This window comes from Mauremys mutica, chromosome 7, assembly GCF_020497125.1.
Source record: "Mauremys mutica isolate MM-2020 ecotype Southern chromosome 7, ASM2049712v1, whole genome shotgun sequence".
NCBI classification, from domain to species: Eukaryota; Metazoa; Chordata; order Testudines; family Geoemydidae; genus Mauremys; species Mauremys mutica.
The window spans coordinates 35,168,388-35,183,168 of NC_059078.1; the positions used below are offsets into that span (position 1 = coordinate 35,168,388).

A 14,781-nucleotide genomic window follows, 5' to 3' on the forward strand; every position below is an offset into this window, starting at 1 on the left:
ATTAGGATTGGAACTGCTGTCATCTTTGCCTAATTTAGTCAATTTAAATAAAGTTTTGTTATGAATTTTCAATATGCCATAGCCAGGAAAAATGAACAAACCTCAGTCACCTGCACTCATTAAAAAAAATTGAAATAAAAAGCTCAGTATTTCAGTAGTGGCTTGATTTGTTCAGAAAAGGTTGACAAGAAGGAAAGTATAGACATTTTGTTTTAAGACCACAAAACTTATTAAGGCCTAGCCCACCCAATGATTAATTAATGCACAGTTGCAAGCACTATGGCCCAGCTCCTGAAAGGTATTTAGGCACCTAACTTCCATTGAAATCAATGGGATTTAAGGCTGAAATACCTTTGAGGATCTGACCCTATGGGCCTGAATCCCATTTACCCTAAGGCCCTTTTACACTTAGCATAAATGAGATTCAGACTCTATGTCAACAAACAAGACAATAAGGCCCCAATCCAAAACCCATTAAACTCAATGGGAATATATCCGTTGACCTCAATGTGCTTTAGGCCAAACCCGAAGGTCCTGAGCCTACAACTGAAAATGAAATGAATGGGGCTGTGTGTAGGTACAGTATCCATTCGTGCTGAGTCAATTACAGCATTGGGGACTGAATGAGAAAGGAGCAAGTGACTCACAATGTGTGTAGTATTAACCCTAACGACACTGTGCCTATTGCTGAGAACTAACAGGGACTATATTCCCCCTCCCTGCCCCATTACGCTCAAGTAGAGGTAAGTGGCTGTTTTGGTTGCTTTAGAAAAATTAAAATGTGAAGTTATCCAGCAGAGGCCTTTCCTTTTCTCTGATAGGTACAGTAGAATGACCATTCTCTCTTATCTGGGTGCCCATAGGTTGCAGTGCTGATGAAGACAGTGTTAAACACTATAACATTTTTTTTTTATAATAGTACGGAAAGTCTTTTCCAGAACTTTGTTCATCAATTACCTGTCCTAGAAAATGAAAAGCCAGTGTTTCAAACTGCCAGAGGCTTAACATAATGATTGACTGTTGTTGCTTTTAGTCAGCAGAAGTAACAAATCGCTTGTCCATTAATTCTCTGACAGGACAGACTGCTGGAGCTTGAATGGCATTTACACTCAATCAAATACTAATGCTGATGGAGAACTTTGGGTTTCAGTGATTCTTGATGTGCCCTGCTGGGGCACAGAGAACTCTATCACCTCTTAATGTGCAAGCTGCATAATGAATCTGAAAGACTTTTGTACTCGTTGCGGCATTGCCTCTTAATCTTGCAGATCCTAGCACTGCAGATATGCATTTACTTGAAATGATAAATTGCATAAACACATTGTTTCTGATTGGTACTTTACTGGTAAGTTCTTAAGACCATTAACTATAGAAAACAGAACTCACGTGGAAGAAAGATCACTTTTACAGAAAGGATTCTGACAGAACAACAGGAATAAGTTTGAAGTATGCAACCTATAGATAGTCCAAGAATTTACAACTAAAGTATAAAAATTCATTTTCTACAGTCATGGATATGTATAAAGTTAGGTACAAAAAAGGTTTATATTTTATTATCTGGAAAAAGTCCAAATTTAAAAAAATGACTTATTTGAAATGGTAGAATTGGCCATGGGATATAATGAATACAGTACATCTCCCCCTTCACCCATAGATAGCGTTTACATATTCTTAATCCACAGTACAAACAAGTTAATATTTTACAAAAAGATGATAATCAAATGGTTAATTATTACTGTATAAAAAGACATAGGACTTGGTTTCTCTCTTGTTTTATATACAATGCACACTGGTCAATATATGATCTACTGTAGGATAGAATGGATTATTAAACTACAGTGTAGTAAATATTTATATATTGTAGTTATGATTTTCATTAAGAACATTTTGCAGAATAATTATAACTAGGTCAAAGAATGCTCAGAAGATTACAGCACTGGAACTTTTTAAAAAGATCATCTACAAAAAAAATTCTGATATTCACCTCTAAATTCTAACAAATACTTGGATTACACTACACATACCACACCTCGCCCTCAGCTTTGGAACCTCATCCAGTTTCCTATGAGACAAGAGGAAATCCACTTTGAAACGGAGATTGTGCTGTAACATAATGATATAATACAAACTGCCAATTTATCTAGCGTTTTCCTCTGCATCATGAAGGTAGCATAACTGAGGTCATTTTCTTGGAAAATAAAACTTTGCAATCTATTAATCTAACTGCACATCCAGGCTTTTGAATTAGGTGTGGTAACTGATTACATGTTTCCTCTTTGGCATTCATTTTAAGAATTATAACACATCTAATCTATAAGCAGAGCTACCTGAATAGAATGGATTTGTATAGAGTTGAGTTCAAACGGTACAAGACAAATGCTTCTAACTGCAGTGTGAGTTTTTAATTGGCAGTGCAAGACATAACTCTAAGGCCTCAGTCCTGTAAATACTTGGACAGTACTTAAATTTAAGTACCGGTATGTGAGTAGTCCCTTTAAAGTCAAGCCTATGATTACAGTTTATGTTTGTTTGTTGGTGGGGAGGGTTTGTTTGTATATTTTCTGTATTTATTGTTAGAGGCAATATACTATGAAAGTTGGGGGAAAATAATCCTTTTATATGAGGTGCACTAGCTGTCTGTCTGTACTTATATGGCCTTCATCACCATAGCATCTGGGTGCAGACACACCTTGGTGAAATTTTTGGCTAAGCAAAACTTTAGGTTTGTGCAATGTGTGCTAAAGAGAAATTGCTGTTATTTTTTTCTCTAATCAGTGGCACAAACCAAAGCCCCCAAGTGAACTGTTTTTCTTTCTAGTGCAGTATCTTATAAATGTAACTAAACCAAAGGAATTCACTGGAGCGACTGTAAAAGAAGGTTTCAGTACACAACAAATGTACTGCCTTTAAAATCTTTCCTTCAAAAAGACAAGTCAGTACAAATTAAGTTAATTTACACAACCCAATAAAATAGTTTGAAGCAATGATAGAAAGTTATTATAAAGGCTAGATACAGTAAATACCAGTTCCACCATAATAAGCTTTGGTAGAATATTAAAAGAGCATAGCACCAATAAACTCCAATGTCAATACATGCCTCAGTACGCATGAGCTGTGATGAATATGTAAATTTTGGCAAGAAAAGTTGTGTATGTTCCCTGACGCCATAATTTCATTTCAACATCTAACAAAAAGTCTTTAGGCTCCTTCACTTGTCGCTGAAGATAGACAATGCCCGTATAGGAGTTAAGCTTTCTAGTGCTGAAGTAGTTTTCTTCATTTCCTTTGTTGATGGTAAGGATTATGTTGTCTCCAGCATAGGCAGGTGAAGGTCCAATACGGAAAATATGAGCTGGGACTACGATGTTGGTTTGGAAGTTGAGCTGATAGTAAGTAATTCGCACAGGGGTGTTTTGGCAATCCACATAATTAAAGCAATTGTTGCGTTCACACCTCCTGAGAGAGTAAAAACAAGAAATGGTTAGTATTTACAGTAACCGTGAGTTAGAAGATGTACATTTCAGTCATTTGCAAAGTCACAAGAAGCCTTTGGCATGTGTTAGACAGATATGCAGCAGAGCCCCAAGCTTCAACTGTGTAATTAACAGCTGCTTGGTTCTGCTTTTACAGCCCCCATAAAACATTTGTAAATGCTGTAATTGTCAGAGTACAACAGCATACCAAAAATATCTTCCACATGGAGAGTCCTGTTTGAAAGCTCCACAATGAGCATACAGAGAAAGCTAGAAAAAAATCATACTGTGTGTAGCCTAATGCTTGGAGGAGGAATCTGTGAATCATCAAAGTGCAAGATTGGGATTGTGTTTTATGAAATCCGAAACAGTCTGGGGAGCCAAAGCTCTCATAACTTCCAGACTACTGAGGAACTGGGAGCCCTGACTCCAAGCTGGGGACCCTGGAAGCCCTTTGCTAGGCTGCTGATGTCAGTTCTGTGGGAGAAAGCAGCATTTTCCAACAGAAAACGGTCCCCTTGGACAATCTCCAACCAGCCCTAACGTGAATATTAAAGCACAGAGCTCTAAAACAGCAGCAGCAGTAGTTCACTGGACAGACAGCCCAGAAGCCACAGCAGGGTAGCAAGGTGCACTTTACAAATACCATAAGACTAAAACAGTTTGAAAAAAAATGAGCAGCCAAAGGGAGTTGGTTATGATAACCAGTGAGGACTTACATGTCAGATACTTTTCTGTAGTTCTGAGGGCACTCAAACAACAGGCATCGGTAGCTGCCCTGGATGTTGTAGCAAGACTCTGCAGCTGAGCAATTGTGGGTTCCTATTGCACATTCATCAATATCTGGCAATGGAAAATGGGGAAAATATGCAGTAAATCTACAAAGTACTATGTGCAATCATGAGAGATGAACCTGAACAGATGTACGCGTGTGTGATATACACAAAAAGAGAGGCAGGCCTGTGCTTTTGGATCTGAAGGACGAGGGCTCGCATCCTGACTCTCTGTGGCTGGGAGTTTGCCTACCAATAGTGACTGTTGCCTGCAGGCCTGGATTGTTACAAACACAATGTCAACATGCAGAACTTGAAATCCAGATCCAAATTTTGTAGGTCAGGCTCATCTCCAGTACATATATCCAGATACGTAGCTTTCAGGTTCTTGGAATGGTGGAATAAAGTATGTTCATTTAGGTTATGTTAAAATTCCAGTGCATATTAAAACAGGTTGTGAAAAAAACTGGTTTACCTCCCTCTTAGTATTGTCATTTATTATTAGTCAAAAGCAGACAGCATGCCTGGCACTGTACAAGAAACAAGGGTTCCTGATCTAAGGAGCTTGCAATCTTTCCCTCGTTATCATTTGACTGCCAGGTCTCCCACTGAGGTGACTTGGCAGACTCCAACCATCCTGCCAAGATGCGCCTGCCACTGCTGAGCATTTTGCAAATATTTTCACATCTTTTGAGATGCTAAGTTCTGCTGCTCTTACTCCACAGCAAGTAAATCTGCTGGAACCCAGGATTATTTTAACTTTCAGTGGGGAATAAGCAGCAGAAGAAAATGAACTCTTGAAACCAAAGATCCTGCTATCATATCACTGCTCTTTGTAATCAAACAAAACATTTCAAGGTCAAAATGGAAACAATGATTTGGGCAGAACTACTTCTGAGTTGGTTAGTCATCTCTGTTGTTCATGAGGTGCCAGCAGATCCACATTATGAACAATATAGTGAACCAGAATTATTTTAGTCTGCTTCCTCGCTGTCACTAGCAATAATCTCATAGGACATAACCAGCCAGTATTTACAACAAACAGTCCCCTCTCACTGATTTTTACAGGGTCAGAAAGGTAGATTATGTCAGCATACGACTCTTTAAAGAGCTCCCTACATGGTTATTTTGAATCTGGGAACTTCATGAACAACAGTTTAAAACAAGACAATTTGATCCTAAGTATTTAATCTAAAAAAAGTCCTCTACTAGTGACAAAAATTGCAGAAAGCAACAGAGAATTCTAAGGAAAAGTAAAATCCAAAGATGTTTCAAGTCATTGGGCAGAAACATGACTACTTGAATAATAAAAATGCATAGTACTAAACCATGGTCCTCAAATGCTGAAAACCAGATGCAATCACAGGGACCCAACATGAGCAAAAAAGATTGGCAGACATCTTGCAGTCACATTGTGTTTTCTCAACTGTCTAGACAACATAAGAGGGTTTTAAAATGAAATAAATGTTAACAGACAAACCACACGGACTGTGTAGTGCTCTGTGATTCTGCCAATCGTCATAGAGGAAACACACTCTTAAAGGAAAACCACAGCCATCCCCCATAGAGATGAGACTTGATCTTGCAGGCAACATTGACTGGTTTAAAAGCCCAGCAAAATATATATACCATACGAAATAAAAGTGAATTAAAGTAAATTAGGTCCCTCATTAATTCTCAAAACTGGCCCCAGGTAAAAACAGAAAATGTTTCTATGTTGTAGCCAATGTCATGAAAGGCTCACTTCACCAGTTTGGCTATAGCGTGAAATTTGCACAGCTTTTTAAAAATGTTCTATATGTTGAGGAGCTGCCTACAACTCCTCTGTTTGAATTCACAGTGCAATGAAAATGCCAGCAAAGAAATGATACAAGGGACAATACTTTAGTGGCTTTCAGTATAAGGATAGAGAAGATGAGGAACACTCAGGCCCAGATCTTCAGCTGCTGTAAACTGACCTGACTTAATTGGATTAAGGCTGATTTACATCAACAGAGGACTTGGTCCTGAATTTAAACTGTTCTAGAAAGAAATGCATAAGACCATCTTTTCAAAGAGGCCTCTATATATGAGCCTGCAAAATTCTGTGTGCACCCACTTGGCGTTGCTCAGAAATCTGCATTTGCTCATGCAATCATCATGTGTGCATCTGTGCAAGAAAACAAGCACCTCGTCACACAGTTACTTCTGCTGCATGGTTAAGTGCCAATTTACACGCACAAAAAAAACGGTTACTCACCTTTTTGTAACTGTTGTTCTTCGAGATGTGTTGTTCATGTCCATTCCAAGTAGGTATGTGCGTACCACGTGCACGCCAGTGGGAAGATTTTCCCTTAGCAGCGTCTGTAGGGTCGGCCCTGGCACCTCCATGGCGCCCTATATAGGGGCTCACCAACCCTCCACCCCCTCAGTTCCTTCTTGCCGGCACTCTGACAGAGGGGCAGGATGGTGGGTGTTGGAAAGGATATGAACAACACATCTCGAAGAACAACAGTTACAAAAAGGTGAGTAACTGTTTTTTCTTCTTTGAGTGATTGTTCATGTGCATTCCAAGCAGGTGACTCACAAGCCTGAGTTTAGGTGGTGCGGTCGGAGTTCACTGCAGATTGGAGCACCGCCCTGCTGAAGGCTGCATTGTTTCTGGCCTGGTGCGTGATGGCATAGTGCGACGTGAACGTGTGGATTGAGGTCTACATGGCAGCCCTGCATATCTCCTGTGTCGGGACCTGAGCCAGGAACGCCGCCGAGGAGACCTGTGCCCTTGTGGAGTGGGTTGTGATTGGCGAGGCAGGCACCTTGGCCTGACTGTAGCATTCGTGGATGCAAGCCGTGATCCACGAGGAGATACACTGTGAAGAGATGGGGAGCCCCTTCATCCTGTCGGCCACAGCTACAAAGAGTTGGGTTGATTTCCTGAACGATTTAGTTCGTTCAATATAGAATGACAGGGCTCTGAGAACGTCCAGGGAATGCAGCCTACGCTCTGCATTGGAGGAGTATGGCTTAGGGCAGAACACAGGGAGAAAAAATGTCCTGACCCATGTGGAATTGGGAGACCACCTTAGGAAGGAATGCCGGGTGTGGCCTGAGTTGGACTGTCTTTGTGGAAGACAGTGTATGGAGGCTCGGACGTCTGCGCTCTGAGCTCCCATACTCTCCTGGCCAAGGTGATAGCCACGAGGAATGCAACCTTATAGGAGAGATGAGCACATAGCCAGTGGCTCGAAAGGGGGCCCCGTGAGGGCGGAGATGACCAAATTAAGGTCCCAAGCCAGGACTGGTTGTCGAGTATGCGGGAACAGACTATCCAGGCCCTTGAGGAAGCAACAAACCAATGGGTTTGCGAAGACTGAACCACCTTCAGCTCCTGGGTGGAATGCGGAGATGGCCGCTAAGTGGACCCGAACTGAAGAGAGGGAAAGTCCTCGCTCTCTCAACTGGAGTAGGCAATCAAGGATGAGAGAGATCGGGGCAAACAATGGAGCCTGTCCCTGCTGTTCACCCCAGATGGAAAAACATTTCCACTTGGCCATGTGTGTGGCCCTGGTGGATGGTTTTCTGCTACCGAGGAGGACTTGTCTGACCTGCTGTGAGCATTGCATTTCCACCGGGTTTAGCCATGGAGCATCCAGGCTGTGAGGTGGAGCGACTCCAGGTTTGGGTGGCGGAGGTGGCCCCGATCCTGCGTGATCAGGTCCGGGAGAAGGCAATGTGAGGGGTGCCTGTATGGACATGTGCATCAGTGACGTGTACCAATGCTGGCACAGCCACGCCGGCGTGATCAGTATGGCGTGAGCGTGATCCCTGAGTATCTTGAGGAGTACCCTGTGGACCATGGGGATCGGAGGGAAGGCATAAAGCAGGCCACCTTCCCACGAGAGGAGGAAGGCATCTGTTAGAGACCCTGGACTGCGCCCCATGAGGGAGCAGAACTGTCAACACTTCCTGTTGTCCCTTGAGGCAAACAGGTCTATCTGGGAATAACCCCAGAGACAGAAGATTGAGCATGCCAGGTCTCGGCGAAGGGACCACTCGTGGCCATGGAACGAGTGGCTAAGGGCATCCGCCAGGCCGTTCTGCACCCCCAGGAGGTAGGATGCCATTAGGTGAATTGCGTTCTGTATGCAAAAGTCCCATAATGCGAGGGCTTCCCGGCACAGGGGAGAGGAGCGTGCACACCCGTTTGTTGATATAGAACATTGTCCGTGAGGACTGCAACGCACCTGCTCACCAAGCGAGATTTGAAAGTGAGGCAGGCAAAGCGAACAGCCCATAGCTCCCCAACATTGATGTGCAAGGAGAGGTCCTCTGGGGACCAAAGGCCTTGAGTCCTGAGATTCCCGAGATGCACCCCCCACCCCAGATCCAACGCATCTGTCACCAAGGAAAGGGATGGCTGAGGGCTGGTGAAGGGTACTCCCGCACAGACCAACCGTGGGTCGAGCCACCACTGGAGGGAATCCAGCACCACTTGAGGAATCGTCACCACTGTGTCCAGCGTGTCCCTGGTTGGTCGGTACACAGTCGCTAACCAGGACTGAAGAGGGCGCAGCCTGAGCCTGGCATGGCTCACTACATAGGTGCATGCAGCCATATGTCCCAGCAACTTGAGGCAGTTCCTCGCTGTGGTGGTCGGGAAACGGCAGAGACCGAGGATGATGTCAGACATGGACCCTAACCTGGCCTCCAGTAGGTATGCTCTGGCCTGCGTCAAGTCCAGAACTGCCCCTATGAACTCTATCCGTTGGACAGGAGACAGGGTAGACTTGGCCTCGTTCAACAGGAGACCAAGCTCGAGGAAGGTCTGTCTGATAAAGACCACCTGAGCCTCCACCTGTGCCTTGGAGCGGCCTCTGATGAGCCAATCGTCCAGGTAGGGAAACACCTGAATTCCGTGCTTGTGCAGGAAAGCTGCTACAACTGCCATGCACTTTGTGAAGACCCTTGCAGCCATTGACAGGCCGAAAGGCAGGACTGCGAACTGGAGATGGGTGTTGCCCACTACGAACCTGAGATAACATCTGTGCTGAGGGATTATTGTGATATGGAAGTATGCATCCTTCAAGTCGAGGGTGGCGTACCAGTCTCCTGGATCCATGGAGGGGATGATGAAGGACAGGGATACCATATGGAACTTGAGCTTCTTTACAAACTTGTTCAGACGCCGCAGGTCCAGAATGGGTCTGAGGCCCCCTTTCGCCTTCGGTATTAGGAAATACGGGGAGTAAAAACTCCTGCCCCAGAGTTCCTGAGGAACTTCCTCCACTGCCCCACTACGAGGAGGGACTGCACTTCCTGAATTAGAAGTTGCTCATGAGAGGGGTCCCTGAAGAGGGACAGGGAAGAGGGCTGGTGAGGCGTGGGGAGGAGAATTGGGTAGAATATTCCCTCCCCACCGTGCGGAGCACCCAACTGTCTGATGTGATTCTGGACCAGGCACGATAGAAGGGGGACAGACGTGACGAAAAGGTAGGGTTGGTAGGATCCAGAGTCCTGACTGGTAGGTCGCCCTTGACCACACCATCAAATTTGGGGTCTAGGCCCTGACGGAGGCCGTGGCTGGCCGGACGAGTGGCCGGAGGGCTGTTGTTGCCTCCTTCTGTCGTTTCTGCTTTGCCTATGTGAGGGCTCCAGGCGGTTCTGGGGCAGGTACTGGGGCGGTTGTGGAGCTGGCTTCGGCCTGAATTGCCTGCGTTGGGTGGCTGGGGTGTGCAGGCCTAGCGAGCGTAAGGTAGCCTTTGAGTCCTTTAGGCTATGGAGCCTCTTGTCCGTCTTCCCGGAGAAGAGCATGGGCCCCTCAAAGGGGAGGTCCTGGATGGTCTGTTGGACCTCATGTGGAAGGCCTGAGACCTGAAGCCAGGCTCCCCGCCGCATGACCAGCCCGGTTGCCAGCGTGCGGGAGGCTGCACCTGCTGCATCCAGGACTGCTTGGAGGGATGCCCGGGAAATTAGCTTCCCCTCCTCTACCAGAGCAGAAAATTCTGTTTGTGATTCCTGGGGAAGGAGTTCAGCGAACTTGGACAAGGCCAAGCACGTGTTATGGCCATACCGGCTCACTATAGCCTGTTGGTTGGCTATACGTAGTTGCAGACTCCCCGTTGAGTACACTTTTCTACCAAAGAGGTCCAACTTCTTGGCCTCCCTGTTCTTTGGTGTAGACCCTTGGAACCCCTGACGCTCCCTTTGGTTGGCTGCATCCACAACCAGAGAGTCTGGGGGAGGGTGGGTATATAGGTGCTTATGGCCCTTGGAGGGTACATAGTAGCGCCTCTCTGTCTTTTTGGCCGTAGGGGCCAACAAAGCTGGCGTCTGCCACAAGGTGAGGGACGTATCAGCTATCGTTTTGATCAATGGTAGGGCAACCCTAGATGGGCCTGAGGGGGCCAGGATGCCCACTACCGGATCTACATCCACCTCAATCTCCTCCGCTTGGATCGCCAGGCTCTGAGCGGCACGCTTAAGTAGCTGCTGAAGCACCCGGCTGTCCTCTAGGGCCGCTGTCGCTGAAGTTCCCGCAACCGCCTCATCCATCGAGAAAGAGGAGGAGATCACCTGCAAAGGACCTTCCTCTGTACCCACAGCCTCTCCAGGGTTCTGCGGCACACGGTACTCTGGTTGCATGGCCAGTGTGGATGTAGGATGTGGCACCACGGCCGGTACCAGGGTCGATGCTGAATGACGAGGCCTGCTGGGCGGTGCCTGCGGTGTCGGAAACATGATCCCCGTCAGTGCCAGTGTCTGACTAGGTGGTGCCAGGTTCTGTTGTGGCACACTCCTGTCGGACAGCGGTGCTGGTGGTGGAGGCATTTGTGCCGGAGCCACCAACGTCGAGGAGACTGACACAGACCTGGATCGTGGGCCGTGCGCCTGTCCCAGGGACTGATGGTAGGCCCAGGGAGTCCAGAACGGCCACTGGGAGGGTGGTTGCCACTGTTGCTGCCACTGTGCTAGGTAAGGTCATTGGCTTGCCTGAGAAGCCGACCTCCTGCTCCTTGATCTACTGGAGCAGTAGGATTCTGCCTCCGAGTCCGAGGTCACCGAATAGGAGGACCAAGGGGGAGCAGTGCCCACTGTTGTCAGGGAGCGGTGCCGCAAGGCCGGGGAGCGCGCTTTCTGTGCCGGTGCCGCCGGAATGGCACGAGGCATGGACTGGGGTGACATCATGGCCGGCTTGTCCCTTGATTGGATTGGGGGTCGGGCCGTGTCTGGCGGCTCTTTCCATCAGCGTGGGGAGGCCAGCACCGAGAGGCTTAATAAGTCAGAGGCCACCTTGAATGCCTCCGGCGTGGATGGGAGACGCACATCCTTGCTGAGCTCTGAGGATCTAGAGCGGTCCGGACTCGACTGCACCCCCTCCAGGGCGGGAGTCAACGGGACCTTGGGAGGATGTGGTTGTGGCTTGGCTTGTCCCATCGCAGTCGTGGATGCCGCCAGCCTTTTAAGGTCCTGGTGGGGTGATCGGTCAGTCACTGGCCTCTTCTTTTTCGCAGGCACCGGAGATGGTGATCGGTGCTGCATGGAAGCCGATTTTCTATGTCCCAATTCTCTCCGGTGCCGGGACTTAGAGGTCTTAGACTGGGCCTCCTGTCTTGTTAGTGGTGCCAGAGCGCTGCACACCGAGGATGAGGTGCTGGGTGGCAGTCTGGCAGGCTCAGGGTCCGAGTGTGGCCGTAAGGTCACCTCCATCAGGAGCACTCTGAGTCTCTGCTCTCTGTCCTTAAGAGTCCTGGGACAGAATCCCCTGCAGATACTGCACCGGTCTCTTTGGTGGCTCTCCTCGAGGCACCTCAAGCAGGACGAGTGTGGGTCACTCTTTGGCATAAACTTCCCGCAGTCCATGCAGAGTTTAAACCCTGGGGACCTGGGCATGCCCCAGCGGGGCAACGAGTACGTTGGGGGGGAAGCCCCCCAACAACTATTAACTATCTACAACTAACACTAACTCTAAACTATGAGAGAGGAAACAACTATGTACACTTAGACAAGACACTGCTAGGCTTGCTGCAAGAGCGAGCAAAGTTCCAGCTAGCCGTCACCGGCAGCAAGACGGAACCGAGGGGGTGGAGGGTTGGCGGGCCCCTATATAGGGTGCCATGGAGGCGCCACTGCAGGGGGCGCCAGGGCTGACCCTACGGACATTGCTAAGGGAAAATCTTCCGGCTGGCGTGCACACACACCTGCGTGGAATGCACATGAACAATCACTCGAAGAAGAATACATGGTGGCCTCTACCCGTATATTTGTCCAAACATCAATGCAGATATGTGGTTGTATAGCTGCAAATAAAGAGAGTACATTTTTTGCAGAACCTTAAAAAAATTTGCCTCGAAAGTATCACTATATAGTTCACTCAGTGGGAAATCCACACAATGCTGGGCTTCCGCTGTGCAGGTTGAAAGAGGGTGCACTTGAAAAGAGGGTGACACCTGCAAGTGTAACTCACTGGTCAGTGTGTGCTACGCATCCCCTTCTATGCCTGAGCCACAGAGGATATTGGTCTCTTAGAACTCTGAGCTACAGAGAGCCTGGCTATTCAGCTCAGCATTAGTGACTCATACTATTAAGTCTGAAGTAACCTGGTTCAAATTCCAGCATTCACAACGATAGCAGCTGTCATACAGGCAGCCTCAGATCATGTCGTCAGCACATAACAGAAATGGTGAGAGGATCATTAAAGCTTCTGTAGATGGGCAAAATAAATGTTTCCTCTGACTTCCATGCAAGAGCTCATACATGTTTTTACCCATTCTAACTCCACTGAAGTCAGAGGAGTTATGCCCGAGTTTTACTGGTGAGAAGAATCAGAACCTAAGAGTTGAGTTGTGCAACTAAAAAGTCTGAAGATGCCCTGAAAAACTAGGAGCACAGTAAATGCCTGATAGCTAGTGTAACTGACCACTCTAATGCATATAGGGTGATAAGTAATCAGCTCTTCAAACATCATTACATGACAAGCACATCTTTTGAAATGGAGGATTTTAACTTCAATCATGTACAGCTACGCTGCAGGTGAAAACATTAGCCATCTTAAATACATTGTTGTGATTTTATGGGAGTATTTAGTCCAGTGTGGTTTATATCTTATTGGTTACTTAAGGCTAGTCTATACTGGCAGCACTTTAACGTGCCTTGTGTGGTCATGGCACAGTGCTGGGAGAGAGCTCTCTCAGCGCTCCAGAAAAACAACCTCAACGAGGGGCGCAGCTCCCAGCACCAGGGCACTGTTTATACTGGCGCTTTACAGCGCTGCAACTTGCTGCGCTCAGGGCGGTGTTTTTTCACACCCCTGAGTGGGGAAGTTGCAGCGCTGTTAATTGCCAGTGTAGACAAGCTCTTAGGCCAACATTTTCAAATGTGTATGACTTGAAATTAGGCCCTTAAGTCCATATTTAGTCTTCTGAATTTGGTCTCCTAATTTTCAGAAGTATTGAGCTCCCACAACTTCCATTGAAGTTAGAGATTTGGGGCTTCATAACCTCTGAAAATCAGCCCACTTACTTAAGTGATTAAATATGGATTTATCCTGCATGTATAACTTCAGGTACCTAAGTGAAAATGTTTACCTCAATTTGTATAATACAGTGATTTCCATTAAAAAGTGGATTAAATAGTTAATACATAGTTATTTCTTACTCCAAATATAGGGGGAAAACTGACCCCTTTGATACCGATATGTGGCGACTATTGCCACGTGTTGACCATTTTATGGTGATCGTTGTATAAAATAGAGGTTTGACTGGATAATCCTAAAGTTCTATATCATATCCAGAACTGACATCAAGATACAATCTTTCCAGTCCCTTAATCTTATTCTCACCTCGACATGTTCTTCCATTTGCTGCCATAGTATATCCCTGCTCAGGGCAAGCACATTGGTAACTACCAGGAACATTCACACAGCGGAAAGTGCAAAGAATACCCGCACTTTGTGTGCACTCATCAATATCTGGAATTAAATGATTACAAAAGCATTAGAAAAGTGACAGCTGTAAACGAAGAGAAACTGGAACACAAGGAAATTCCGATGGCTCTGATACAGGTGACGTCAGATGCAATCCCTCATCTCATCTATAATAGGTTTTATTTAACAAGCGCCCAACTCTGAAAGTCTGACTTTGCTGTAGGGCCGTTCATGGTGTTTTATGAAGCGTTCAGTGCAAAGCTCCCCCCTTGCTCTCCCCTTACATGTTTGAAAATTACTATCTGACACCTTAAAAGTAATGCAGAGCAGCAATAAACCAAGCATATGTCTGGGTTTAAACTCTCCTGTAGCTTTCCAAATTCAGAATTCCTCTAGAACTTTTAGGGGAGCTTTTTCAGACCTTAACGGAAAGAATCAGGTGTTTGACTCCTTCATAAACAAAAAGAGATTCTCTCCCAAGTATTTGTCAGGTGTCTGTTTTTTAAACACCTGTTTAGCAAACAAAACCCAAAGGCTCAGATCCTTCATCCCCTCAGACAGCACAAAGCAACCCAGAAAGCTGTCCTATAGGTGCAGCTGGAAACTGCCCATACATCACCTGCTCCTGACTTCT

At 46.4% G+C, this 14,781-nt stretch overlaps 1 protein-coding gene across 2 annotated transcripts in view; it reads right to left on the reverse strand.

Moving 5' to 3' along the window:
- Positions 1-1,332: 1,332 nt before the first annotated feature.
- Positions 1,333-14,781, reverse strand: part of FBLN2 (fibulin 2) — a 200,362-nt gene continuing 186,913 nt past the window's right edge. For both annotated transcript variants that reach the window (XM_045025338.1, XM_045025339.1), the window contains 3 exons: positions 14,064-14,192; positions 4,193-4,316; positions 1,333-3,456 (listed from right to left, as the gene is read on the reverse strand). In XM_045025338.1, the coding sequence (XP_044881273.1) occupies positions 3,099-3,456; positions 4,193-4,316; positions 14,064-14,192 (611 nt within the window). In that variant the 3' untranslated portion in view covers positions 1,333-3,098. The remainder of the gene's footprint in view (positions 3,457-4,192; positions 4,317-14,063; positions 14,193-14,781) is intronic.